General features: G+C 42.5%; 2 protein-coding genes across 3 annotated transcripts in view; both read left to right on the top strand.

Moving 5' to 3' along the window:
* Positions 1–158: 158 nt before the first annotated feature.
* On the top strand, positions 159–3,581 carry LOC311114258 (uncharacterized protein). 2 transcript variants are annotated; one of them, XM_084157168.1, is made up of 8 exons: positions 164–366; positions 561–799; positions 899–999; positions 1,123–1,298; positions 1,656–1,850; positions 2,162–2,248; positions 2,913–3,166; positions 3,247–3,581. In XM_084157168.1, the coding sequence occupies exons 1-8, from the start codon at positions 210–212 to the stop codon at positions 3,343–3,345; spliced, it is 1,308 nt and encodes a 435-aa protein (XP_084013294.1). In that variant the 5' UTR covers positions 164–209; the 3' UTR covers positions 3,346–3,581. The 2 variants fall into 2 exon arrangements, 1 of the variants encoding a protein (XP_084013294.1); XR_014611087.1 differs by lacking the exon at positions 1,123–1,298 and having other exon boundaries at positions 159–366.
* Positions 3,582–5,561: 1,980 nt separating this feature from the next.
* Positions 5,562–13,728, top strand: part of LOC311108912 (dysbindin-A-like) — a 33,253-nt gene continuing 25,086 nt past the window's right edge. The window contains exons 1-5 of the mRNA XM_084151699.1: positions 5,562–5,848; positions 10,122–10,175; positions 10,442–10,492; positions 10,658–10,718; positions 11,058–11,190. Of these exons, the coding sequence (XP_084007825.1) occupies positions 5,793–5,848; positions 10,122–10,175; positions 10,442–10,492; positions 10,658–10,718; positions 11,058–11,190 (355 nt within the window). The 5' untranslated portion in view covers positions 5,562–5,792. The remainder of the gene's footprint in view (positions 5,849–10,121; positions 10,176–10,441; positions 10,493–10,657; positions 10,719–11,057; positions 11,191–13,728) is intronic.

Below are 13,728 nucleotides of genomic sequence, written 5' to 3'. Positions count from 1 at the left end.
GCTATTCACCTCTACGTTGGTTTAGGGGGGGAAGCATAAACCTAGCTAGTTCGCTAATCGGCTAAATGGTGTTAGCTGGCTTGAGCATCCCAAGATAGAAGTAGAGGCTGTTTTAGCTGACTGGTGACCATTGAGCTGTTACGTTTTTCTGTGTTGCAGCGGAGGTAGCAAGGCTCTTTGCGCCATATAACATTGGAGCCAGAAGGAATATGACGAGACGACCAGCACAAGTCCAAGTTAGCCGAAGAAGCTACACACACACTGTCTGTTGTTTGGCTGACCACAATGCGGATAAAATTCCAAGCGTACTGTTTAAAGCTGAACTTCTTACTTCAGGACTTGGAGAGCAAAAAGTAACATTTTCAGGTCAGTGCGAAACTAGGCATTTACCAAAAGTAAAAAAAGTTTGTACTGTCTGTGGCTTGTTGAAATTATTTGCATTTCTTTTTATAGTGACTCAAACTTAATTGGTGTTCATAGTGTCAATAATAGTTATCACAGGCTTATTTGCTTAATTTAAGGTGAGGTGAGTTATGATTTTGTTTTGTTTTTTTCTCCAGGGAATGACCACGATCCCATGGTTATAACAAATAAACTGATGGAAGTGTTTCCGAAGCTCCAACAAGGGGGAGGCTTTGAATTTCTAAAACTTGTAGGATCTACTCGCAGTCGAAATCTTGCGTTGCTTCAGTGTCCCAGCACTGGATACACCCTTGCCTATCTGAAAGATCCATCGACGATGATTGGACAGGCTACAATCTACATACGTCCACTTCAACAGGATCTACCCTTAGATTGTGTACATACATTTACAGAGACTTAGTTTAATACATAATCAAAACAAAGATTACTGGTGACTTTTAATCATTAATTAAAAGCCATTTGTTGTTGTTGTTAGGAGAGCTCACGTCCTGCCTCTGGTCCAGTCATCCCCTGCATCACTTGTCAGAAGGAAGTTCCCTTTTCAGAGATGAAGCTGCACAGATTGAGCTGCAATGGGTATGTACTTCTTAAAGCAATGCAAGGGTAGCATAATTTATTTTCTTTGGGAATATGTCTCTCTTATTGTTGTGCACACAAATAAGCGAGTATGACCATCATTTCAATTGTGTTAACTTCAAGGACACCCATGCAGGAATCAGAAAGAGAACAAGAGGGAGGCCAAAGTGAAGAAAATGATAGTGAGACAGCCCTAGTCAGTGACAGTGTTCCAGTGAGGCCTGAAACATCAGCTGAGAGTGCAGTAGTACCGGCAGTGATTGTCAACGAGGAGTTGGATCGCAAAGAAACAGACAGTGGTTTGTGTCATCACAATAGTGTTGCTATAAGATTGTGTGTAACTGAAAAGTTAATAGAAAGATAACACCTGTAGGATATAATTAGATAAGATAATACAGTTACAGACAATTAATAACATGCAACTGGGTTTTTCTATTTTTCTAATATTTAGTTGTAGTTGTTTAGTAGTGCTGTTTTTATGTCAACTCAGCGTTGTGACAGGTTCTGAAGATGTTGGGTCTCACGTTTTGTCAGTGAAATGAACAGAATTTTCCTCCTGTTCTGTAGAGTGAGAGGATATCTGTATATGCAGGTAACATGCCAACTCACAATATGTCTCTCTGTAATAGATAACTTTATTGTTGTTGTTTGTTTAGAATGGAAGCTTATTAAAGAACCCACTCAAGCTGCCAAAGTTTTCAAAGAGAATCTGCTAAGGGAACATGCAACTGGGAAACCACTTAGAATGAAGATGGATGTAAGGGACTCTGAAGAGGACAGGGAACGGGAGCTTCTCTTATTCTATAAACAGCAGCAAGAATGGGCATGTCCACTTCATTGTACTCTGGTTGGTAAGTAATATAACATTTATAATATAAATACATCAGTACAGTTTATACCACTCAAGTAGCTTATATGGAATTGTTAAATGGGAGAATGGAATGCACAAAATTATATAATTGATAAAAATGTTATATGTATCTATGTGAATATTGTGCACAATATACTCTTGTTATCTGGAATAATCAATATTAAGGATGCTATTCTAGAATTACAGCCAATAGAAGTTTTTCTCCCTTTCTTGTTAAATGTTACCAAATCCAGTTACCTGTATTAGGCCGCCACTTTTTTTTCCAGTGTTATTATCAGTATTTTATTTCAGGTGATGTTGCTATCGGAGAGGGAGTGATGCGGTACTTTATGACAACAATCATATCCAAACTCCAGTTTGGATTCAGTCTAGATCTTGGTAAGTATCTTACTAATTTTTTGAAGGTTAATCCATCTATAAATTGCAGAAATGTCTGTCTGTAGCGCATGTCTCTCAGTTAGTCCGATGGATTTCAAACTTGACAGGTGTCTTGCTCTGGTCACGAGTAAGTGCAGTGCCAAGTTTGACGACGTTTGGATAAACGCAAAAGATAGCGTTACATATATAGGTAAAAGAAGCACACATTGGCTTTTGCCGCTCTTGCTGCTTGCCATTCTCACACTGCATGCAACGCTGACTGAGCACCTGTTTGTGTCGTGACTCACTCTACACCGCCTCTCTCTATGCGCGCGCACACACACACACACGTGTACACGTACGTTCTGGTGGTTGATGAACGCGGATATGTGCTGTTTAGCGGAGGGCCGGTGGGCAATGTTTTGTGTCAGGTAAGTCTGTAGTAGGGTATACAGGGGAATTGAATTTGAAGTGGTTTGGGGTCCTTCTGTAAGTCATTTTGGAGTAGGCTACAATTTGGTTTAAGTGAATTCTACAAGCAGCAATACCACAGGCCAAGTAATCGCCACTAGTATGATGTAATATATCTATCTATCTATCTATCTATCTATCATACATTTTTATTTAATGTATTTAAGAGGTTAATTGTTGTGACTTTATTCCCTGCTCTCTTGGTACTTTACAGGAGGAATGGGCCGAACACTGCTATTTGAGGGTGAACCTGACCATCTTGTTCCAGCAGCATCAGAGGCACTTATTGAAAGCAACCTCTTCCGGGTTGCAGGAAGGATGTTGGGCCACACCTTTCTGCATGATGGTCCCCATGTCACAGGACTAAGTCCTGCTGTAATTCATGTACTGTTCAATGGGGACCCTGAAATGGCTACTGTTGTTACAGAAGACTGTCCTGATCTGCACATCAGGAGCATCATAGAACTGGTATGTAACCTAAAAGAAACTTTGCCATGTAAAAAATATTGCTTGGGCAGATATAATAACTTGTATGGTCTTAATTCTAGCTTGAACATGAAGATCTTACACCGGAACAGAAGGACACAGTTTCAGATCTTTCCATGTCTTGGGATCTTCCGGAATTGACACAAGTTCAGTGTCTTTGAAAACATTAACACACTGTGCAGTAGTTGACTTTTTTTTCTTCCATTTACTAAAATCAAACTGTTCTGCACCTTCAGTGCTAACAGTACAGCATTCATGTTAGTCATTCTGTGGACCATAATGAGACAGGAAGCTTCAAAGAAACAGCTTTTTTTCCTTTCTTTTAAAAGGAAAGTAAACTTTCAGTTTTTCCTTGCTTGTTCTAACACAACAAATAAAAACATGGGTTGGACATCAGTCTAAGATTCTTGATAACACTTCCACAGTCTCTACATATAGTCTAAGTGCATCAGTAACAGAAACTCCTGGAGCTGGCAAAATTGCAACCTCTTCATCTGAGAGCTCACGGGCCAGCTGAACCTCGGGGACTGACACAGTGCCTCGATGAAGGCAGTGAGGTCCGTTCCAATCGATCCCATATTCTTCAGGAACCTGAATGGATGACAAGCATAATCAGTCTTGTACTTAAAACTAGTTTGACATGTCCTTACACAAGATTGTTATTTTTGGTCACCAAGGCAGTGAGAAATGAAATGTTACTTATTCAGTTTTTTAAAATAATACAGCTTTGCATAGTATGCACTGTAGAAACTACAGCTCACAGGTTGATCTTTAAAAGCTCGGGAGATTTTAAAGAGACAATAATCTATAGTAAATGTTTCATTTAAAGTATCTATATACACATACATACATACATATACATACATATATACATACATACATATATTTATATATATATATATATATACATACACACATATATATACACATATACATATATATACACATATACATATATATACACACATAGATAGATAGATAGATAGATAGATAGATAGATAGATACCACATGCTCGAACAGAGATGACCTGAGATTTTTTGCCTCCTATGATATTTTGCTATTCTATGATTATATTATACCCTTTACAGCAGGGGCACATCCGGACAGCTGAGAATATTACTGTCAGATATTGTTCCACCTCTATTAAACAGGAGGCTAAAAATCACAGGACATGTCTATCCTGATGATACAAGTCAGCCGTCCTGAAATGTGTGTTTCTCTTCACATTTCTTCTACACATTCTACATCTCAGAGGCGATGTCTTTCCATAAGCGGGCTTCCTTCACCTTTCAAAGGGGCAGAGCTCCAAATTAAAAATACATTTAAATAATGCCCATATTATTATCTACTCACTTGGAACATGCACACCTCTTGCATTCAGGTGACCACGCATTAGCTTGTAGCCGGTGTTTGGATGACTTCTGTGAATTTCACTTACAATACGGTCTAACTCCTCATCATTCACAGCTGAATAGAGATCTGTCTTTCTGTACAAACAAGAAAAACACAACATCAAGTAATGTTACCTTAAACGTCATATTCTTTCCGAGTGTATGAGAGCAGCAATTCATAAACAGAAAACTCATGAATTTAGTGTAAATACCTTAAACTGTATTGTTGCATGCGCCTCCTGATGGTCCTCTTTGACACACCGAACATCGCTGCAATTTGAACTGCGGGAACTCCACAAAGAAGTTGATGCTCCAGAACTGCACTCGGTATGTCAAACGCCAAACGCCCCGGTCCCTGTGTGTGTTGGGCCTGAAGTGCCCTGGTACCAGAGAAGCGGTGGACAACTTCTTCTAGATTTGCAATCACTCTGTGGTCGATATCTTCGTCGGAAAGTGCGGAAATGACTCCAACAACTTCAATAAGTTCCTCTGCTTTACTATCTACATGCTCTGGGTCAGCAGGTCCTGCTTCTACATCCTCTGCTAAGTTTAAAATGTCTCTAACCAACTCCCTGGAAAGTTCACGGAGATCCTCCATTGTCTCTATCCGGGTTGGCCTACTCTACTTCAGACCAAAGCAATGGATCAGACTAGATTCGCGTTAGCCCCGCCCACTGACTTTGATGGGTCAGTTTGACAGTTTTAAGTAATTCATGAATCACTGCAATGCAGGATCATGAAATGTAAATGTAAATAGTGAAATAATTATATATGTATTTTACATAAAATGAATCGGTATTTGAATTAATTAATGATACATTTAATTACACATTTATGTATTTAATTCTAATTTTAATTAATTAATGACACATTTAAGTAATTATTTAATGGTGTATTTATTTATTTAATTGTGGCACTTTTAGTCCTCCATAAATGAATGGCTTCCTGTTTTCTATGTGAAAGATGTTGCGCGCATAGCTGCGCAACCGTGATTCCACTCAACAACCGGATTGCATGTTGACACTTGACTGAGTCAGGAAAACAGCTGAGCAAAGACCAAACTACAGCCATCTATCCGACTTTAGCTTATAGCTACTTATAGATGCATACAATCTGAACATTGACATGGCACTTGAGGAATACTCACAAAGAAGCTAGCTAATACAGTTAATGCAACGACAAACAACGTATTTGCTGCTTGGAAGAAACCAGGAAGATGTTTGAGAATTTCAAAGAGAGGTTGCAGACGGTGCATCAAGATTTCACAACGGGGTTTGTATTAAAGCTACTTTTATAGCTAATGCTTCATTCGTGGCCCTATGTCTTTTGACCCTGCCTGTTCTGACATTACTGTATTAGCCATTTTAAAAACTAGTTACGTTAATTAGTTAGTTAGCTACGTTAGTTTCTCCCTCTCTTCCAGCATGGCTGAAAGGCTATCTAGCTGGATGTAACTATGTGTGGGGACGAAACCATCGAACAACAAGTTTTGCGTAGCTAGCTACTAAACACAAAACACTGGCAAAAGACACCCAGGCTGGCAGTAAATGAAAACCATGAATTTCAATTTAGAAGCTGCCAAAGCTTATTGATACAGTTAGCTAGCTAACTACAGCTAGCTAAGTTGAAACATTCAGCTGACCATCATGTGACAGTAGTGAGCGAGACAGGACATTCTGGACTGGAGTCTGATGCCGGAGGTCTGAAGCAGAAAAAGTCTCAAGCAATATTTATGGCACCCTATTCCCTATATAGTGCACTACTTCAAATCAAATCAAATTGTATTTGTCACATAAACGTGTTTAGCAGATGTTATTGCGGGTGTAGCGAAATGCTTGTGCTTCTAGCGCCGACAGTGCAGTAATATCTAACAAGTAATATCTAACAATTTCACAACATATACCCAATACACAGAAATCTAAGTAAGGAATGGAATTTAAGAATATATACAGTGGGGAGAACAAGTATTTGATACACTGTCGATTTTGCAGGTTTTCCTACTTACAAAGCATGTAGAGGTCTGTAATTTTTATCATAGGTACACTTCAACTGTGAGAGACAGAATCTAAAACAAAAATCCAGAAAATCACATTGTATGATTTTTAAGTAATGAATTTGCATTTTATTGCATGACATAAGTATTTGATCACCTACCAACCAGTAAGAATTCCGTCTCTCACAGAACTGTTAGTTTTTCTTTAAGAAGCCCTCCTGTTCTCCACTCATTACCTGTATTAACTGCACCTGTTTGAACTCGTTACCTGTATAAAAGACACCTGTCCACACACTCAATCAAACAGACTCCAACCTCTCCACAATGGCCAAGACCAGAGAGCTGTGTAAGGACATCAGGGATAAAAGTGTAGACCTGCACAAGGCTGGGATGGGCTACAGGACAATAGGCAAGCAGCTTGGTGAGAAGGCAACAACTGTTGGCGCAATTATTAGAAAATGGAAGAAGTTCAAGATGACGGTCAATCACCCTCGGTCTGGGGCTCCATGCAAGATCTCACCTCGTGGGGCATCAATGATCATGAGGAAGGTGAGGGATCAGCCCAGAACTACACGGCTGGACCTGGTCAATGACCTGAAGAGAGCTGGGACCACAGTCTCAAAGAAAACCATTAGTAACACACTACGCCGTCATGGATTAAAATCCTGCAGCGCACGCAAGGTCCCCCTGCTCAAGCCAGCGCATGTCCAGGCCCGTCTGAAGTTTGCCAATGACCATCTGGATGATCCAGAGGAGGAATGGGAGAAGGTCATGTGGTCTGATGAGACAAAAATATAGCTTTTTGGTCTAAACTCCACTCGCCGTGTTTGGAGGAAGAAGAAGGATGAGTACAACCCCAAGAACACCATCCCAACTGTGAAGCATGGAGGTGGAAACATCATTCTTTGGGGATGCTTTTCTGCAAAGGGGACAGGACGACTGCACCGTATTGAGGGGAGGATGGATGGGGCCATGTATCGCGAGATCTTGGCCAACAACCTCCTTCCATCAGTAAGAGCATTGAAGATGGGTCTTGGCTGGGTCTTCCAGCATGACAACGACCCGAAACACACAGCCAGGGCAACTAAGGAGTGGCTCCATAAGAAGCATCTCAAGGTCCTGGAGTGGCCTAGCCAGTCTCCAGACCTGAACCCAATAGAAAATATTTGGAGGGAGCTGAAAGTCCGTATTGCCCAGCGACAGCCCCGAAACCTGAAGGATCTGGAGAAGGTCTGTATGGAGGAGTGGGCCAAAATCCCTGCTGCAGTGTGTGCAAACCTGGTCAAGACCTACAGGAAATGTATGATCTCTGTAATTGCAAACAAAGGTTTCTGTACCAAATATTAAGTTCTGCTTTTCTGATGTATCAAATACTTATGTCATGCAATAAAATACAAATGAATTACTTAAAAATCATACAATGTGATTTTCTGGATTTTTGTTTTAGATTCCGTCTCTCACAGTTGAAGTGTACCTATGATAAAAATTACAGACCTCTACATGCTTTGTAAGTAGGAAAACCTGCAAAATTGGCAGTGTATCAAATACTTGTTCTCCCCACTGTACATATATGGACAAGCAATGACAGAGCAGCACGGACTAAGATACAGTAGAATATTATAGAATAGAAATTAGTGCACTATATAGGGAATGTGGTGCCATTTAGGACAGACCCAAAGTGTCTACTGTCATCCAATGAATATTTACATTGCTGTGACGGCTGTCACATATACATACAGTGGGGGAAAAAAGTATTTAGTCAGCCACCAATTGTGCAAGTTCTCCCACTTAAAAAGATGAGAGAGGCCTGTAATTTTCATCATAGGTACATGTCAACTATGACAGACAAATTGAGAAAAAAAAATCCAGAAAATCACATTGTAGGATTTTTTATGAATTTATTTGCAAATTATGGTGGAAAATAAGTATTTGGTCACCTACAAACAAGCAAGATTTCTGGCTCTCACAGACCTGTAACTTCTTCTTTAAGAGGCTCCTCTGTCCTCCACTCGTTACCTGTATTAATGGCACCTGTTTGAACTTGTTATCAGTATAAAAGACACCTGTCCACAACCTCAAACAGTCACACTCCAAACTCCACTATGGCCAAGACCAAAGAGCTGTCAAAGGACACCAGAAACAAAATTGTAGACCTGCACCAGGCTGGGAAGACTGAATCTGCAATAGGTAAGCAGCTTGGTTTGAAGAAATCAACTGTGGGAGCAATTATTAGGAAATGGAAGACATACAAGACCACTGATAATCTCCCTCGATCTGGGGCTCCATGCAAGATCTCACCCCGTGGGGTCAAAATGATCACAAGAACGGTGAGCAAAAATCCCAGAACCACACGGGGGGACCTAGTGAATGACCTGCAGAGAGCTGGGACCAAAGTAACAAAGCCTACCATCAGTAACACACTACGCCGCCAGGGACTCAAATCCTGCAGTGCCAGACGTGTCCCCCTGCTTAAGCCAGTACATGTCCAGGCCCGTCTGAAGTTTGCTAGAGTGCATTTGGATGATCCAGAAGAGGATTGGGAGACTCATCTTGTCAGATGAAACCAAAATAGAACTTTTTGGTAAAAAGTCAACTCGTCGTGTTTGGAGGACAAAGAATGCTGAGTTGCATCCAAAGAACACCATACCTACTGTGAAGCATGGGGGTGGAAACATCATGCTTTGGGGCTGTTTTTCTGCAAAGGGACCAGGACGACTGATCCGTGTAAAGCAGGGTTCTTCAATTCCGGTCCTGGAGGGCCGAAACACCTCTGTTTTTCATCCTCTCCTTCTAATCAGTGGCTAATTCAGACCTGGGACACCAGGTGAATGCAATTAACTACCAGGTAGAAATAAAAAACAGAAGTGTTTCGGCCCTCCAGGACCGGAATTGAAGAACCCTGGTGTAAAGGAAAGAATCAATGGGGCCATGTATCGTGAGATTTTGAGTGAAAACCTCCTTCCATCAGCAAGGGCATTGAAGATGAAACGTGGCTGGGTCTTTCAGCATGACAATGATCCCAAACACACCGCCCGGGCAACGGAGGAGTGGCTTCGTAAGAAGCATTTCAAGGTCCTGGAGTGGCCTATCCAGTCTCCAGATCTCAACCCCATATAACATCTTTGGAGGGAGTTGAAAGTCCGTGTTGCCCAGCGACAGCCCCAAAACATCACTGCTCTAGAGGAGATCTGCATGGAGGAATGGGACAAAATACCAGCAACAGTGTGTGAAGACTTACAGAAAACGTTTGACCTGTGTCATTGCCAACAAAGGGTATATAACAAAGTATTGAGAAACTTTTGTTATTGACCAAATACTTATTTTCCACCATAATTTGCAAATAAATTCATTAAAAATCCTACAATGTGATTTTCTGGAGAGAAAAAAATCTCATTTTGTCTGTCATAGTTGACGTGTACCTATGATGAAAATTACAGGCCTCTCTCATCTTTTTAAGTGGGAGAACTTCACAATTGGTGGCTAACTAAATAATTTTTTCCCCCACTGTATATATATTTTTAACCTGCTCACATCTTTATAATTTCACTTCAGGATGAAGACTCTGAGTGATAAATCAAAGGAGGTCAAAGTAAAGAAGAAAGAGAGGTAAGGAAGGAGAGCAGGGTCTGTATCCATAGTGTCTCAGAGTTGGAGTGATGATCTAATATCAGGTTGGCCTTTTAGATCATAATGAATAAAGACTATATGGACAGAGAGGACCTGATGCTAGATCAGCACTTCTAGTCTAAGAGGCTTTATGAGTATAGCCCAGGAATGCCAGTCAAATCACCCATTTACATGCACTTTCTCTTTCTCCTTTCTCCTCTTTATAGCCTCTTTCCCGTAATGACTAATTTCCTGTCTCTCAACAGACATGATGAACATCTGCCACAGTTTTCTGCTGGAGTGGAACTGCTAAGTCGGTAGGTGTTGCTCTCATTGGATACGTCCAAATGAGAGCATAGGGAATAGGGTGCCATTTGGGATGCAGACATTGAAACACTCAGTGGTCTGAATACATGTAGCATAATGTAAAGGGAAGAAAACACAAGGCCTTATTTGTTTCATTAGTTTATTGTGTTTCCAAGGTACGAAGACACCTGGGTGACGCTCCACAGAAAAGCTAAAGATTGTGCGAAAGCTGGAGAGGTATGTATGAACTGTAGCACAATGTATTAATTAGACTCACATTGAATTTTGCATCAAGAATAAGAATACATAGAAACATGGGTAACATCAAACCTCTTCAACCAATCTATCCATCATCTCACAATCTCTCTCTCACCAACTCTCTCTTCTCTCTCTCGTCTTCTCTTCTGTCTCATCTTCTCTTTCTCTTCTCTCTGTCTCTTCTTCTCTCTTCTCTCTCTTCTCTCTTCACTCTGTCTCGTCTTCTCACTCTCTCGTCCTCTCTCTTCACTCTCTCTTCTCTCTCTCGTCTTCTCTTTCGTCTTCTCTCTTCTCTCTCTATCTCCCCCTCCCTCTCAGACAGTGGATGGAGAGGTGGTGATGCTGTCTGCCCACTGGGAGAAGAGAAGAGCAGCAGTGGTGGAACTACAAGAACAACTACAGCAGATCCCAGGCTTCCTCACAGACCTGGAGACATGCACCAATCGCATCGGTGAGTGTGCACCATCACAATGCCTGAGGTTTGATTCTTCACTCTTCTGCTGAAGTGTGTACTAGCACTCTTTCTCGTATGGATTTTACAATGGTGGAAACTCTCCAGCCAATGCTTACGCCAAGTGCACACTTCGGGAAAAGGGTGGAAAGTCGGGACGTAGCCTACGTATCGTAGACTGCACCAGGAAACCTCTAGGACCAGTCAACACTGTGGATCATATTATATTCTAGTAGAGAAATGTATTCTGTAGAACGGTCACAATTCCCCCCTTATGGCTGCTGAAGGTCTTACACATATCCCTTTACTGAATGTCAATGCCAGTCTTTATTTTGGGCTTTTGTTACCATTGTATGGAGTAGGTTGAGGTCTGAGGTGTTTATGACAGGCTGAGCTGTGTTCACCTTGAGAGAGCGGTGCTACTGTAGGGCGCCAACTGCCACGGCCTGCCTGTTACCTGTGGAGCTTCAGCTGGCAGTGAGGTAATAACAGCTTCTAGTGCCAACATGGTGAAGGGGGAGGTAGGTAGGCAACGACAGAGACAACGGGAAAAGATGGAGCCTTTTTACACACGGATTGTTTGAAACAACACACGTTTTATAGTGTAAGGAGACAGATCTGACATCAAATCTGACTTCAGAATCAGATTCTCAAGCCACCTCAGTAGGTAGCTTGGACTACCTCTACATCATATACCATACAGCACAGAATAGTATTTGATACTTTCTTTAGTATTCCATGCGTCGGACTATACCAGTATGTATTGGTCTTCTCTAAATAGTTTCCTATATTGTACACTGATCATGTAACTGGAACCCTCCTACCCTTCCTTGAGTAGTTACTAGTGACTGAGAGCTCATCAGGATCATCATCTGTCTCTGTTATAGTGCGCCCTGTGATTTGTCACTGGCCATAGGGTGTGTTCTCCTAGTGGCATTGATTTCCTGCTGATTTGCCAGATGTCTGCGAGCCTTCCCAGCACAAATGGCACCCTATTCCCTATTCCTCATAGGGCTCTGGACAAAAGTAGTGCACTACATAGGGAATAGGGTGTTATTTGGGACTGAGCCCAAACATGCTGATCCCAAAATCTGGATATTAGAGCAAACAACCCTTAGATATGGAGGTTATTTTAACTCACTGTTCATTGCTGGTTGTGCTGTAATCCGTGTTAGATAGTAGTTGGACTGTTTAGAACTCGGAGGAATCTCATTCTTTCATTCTAGAATGGGTGTCTCCTGTCTCAGCCAATGAGTTGCACATGATGTGAATTCTAGCGAGCACTTGGGAAATTCCAGTATGAACAGACTGAGAGATGTGTTTTAGGAATGGAAAGAAGTTGAGTAGAATTCAGGGGATCTTTAACTTTATCTGGAATATTTACATTTGTAAGATTTGTTCCTGCACTGTGTAGAGTTACTGATAATGCCTCAAATATGGCACATTTCCCTTTGACTTTGGACAGTGATAATGCTCCAAGTACAAACAGTTTCCCTGTATGTTCACTGGTGTTTCAGTAGTGTAGTACATTAGCTAAGTTGTAAATAATAGTTTCTTCCTTTGTTGGAATCTTTCACATGAAAATGTCATACAGACTCTGGCATCAGTCTCCCAGCAGCCGTTGGACAGACGCAACAGTCTCCCAGCAGCCGTTGGACAGACGCAACAGTGTCCCAGCGGCAGTTGGACAGACGCAACAGTCTCCCAGCAGCCGTTGGACAGACGCAACAGTGTCCCAGCTGCAGTTGGACAGACGCAACAGTGTCCCAGCGGCAGTTGGACAGACGCAACAGTGTCCCAGCTGCAGTTGGACAGACGCAACAGTGTCCCAGCTGCAGTTGGACAGACGCAACAGTGTCCCAGCTGCAGTTGGACAGACGCAACAGTGTCCCAGCAGCAGTTGGACAGACGCAACAGTGTCCCAGCAGCAGTTGGACAGACGCAACAGTGTCCCAGCAGCCGTTGGACAGACGCAACAGTGTCCCAGCAGCCGTTGGACAGACGCAACAGTGTCCCAGCAGCCGTTGGACAGACGCAACAGTGTCCCAGCAGCCGTTGGACAGACGCAACAGTGTCCCAGCAGCCGTTGGACAGACGCAACAGTGTCCCAGCAGCCGTTGGACAGACGCAACAGTGTCCCAGCAGCCGTTGGACAGACGCAACAGTGTCCCAGCAGCCTTTGGACAGACGCAACAGTGTCCCAGCAGCCGTTGGACAGACGCAACAGTCTCCCAGCAGCCGTTGGACAGACGCAACAGTGTCCCAGCAGCCGTTGGACAGACGCAACAGTCTCCCAGCAGCCGTTGGACAGACGCAACAGTCTCCCAGCAGCCGTTGGACAGACGCATCAGTCTCCCAGCAGCCGTTGGACAGACGCAACAGTCTCCCAGCAGCCGTTGGACAGACGCAACAGTGTCCCAGCAGCAGTTGGACAGACACAACAGTCTCCCAGCAGCCGTTGGACAGACGCAACAGTCTCCCAGCAGCAGTTGGACAGACGCAACAGTCTCCCAGCAGCAGTTGGACAGACGCAACAGT

The sequence above is a fragment of the Coregonus lavaretus genome (assembly GCF_964263955.1).
Source record: "Coregonus lavaretus genome assembly, chromosome: 3".
NCBI classification, from domain to species: Eukaryota; Metazoa; Chordata; class Actinopteri; order Salmoniformes; family Salmonidae; genus Coregonus; species Coregonus lavaretus.
Note: the sequence above shows the minus strand (reverse complement) of the source record. Positions and strands in the feature narration are given on the sequence as shown.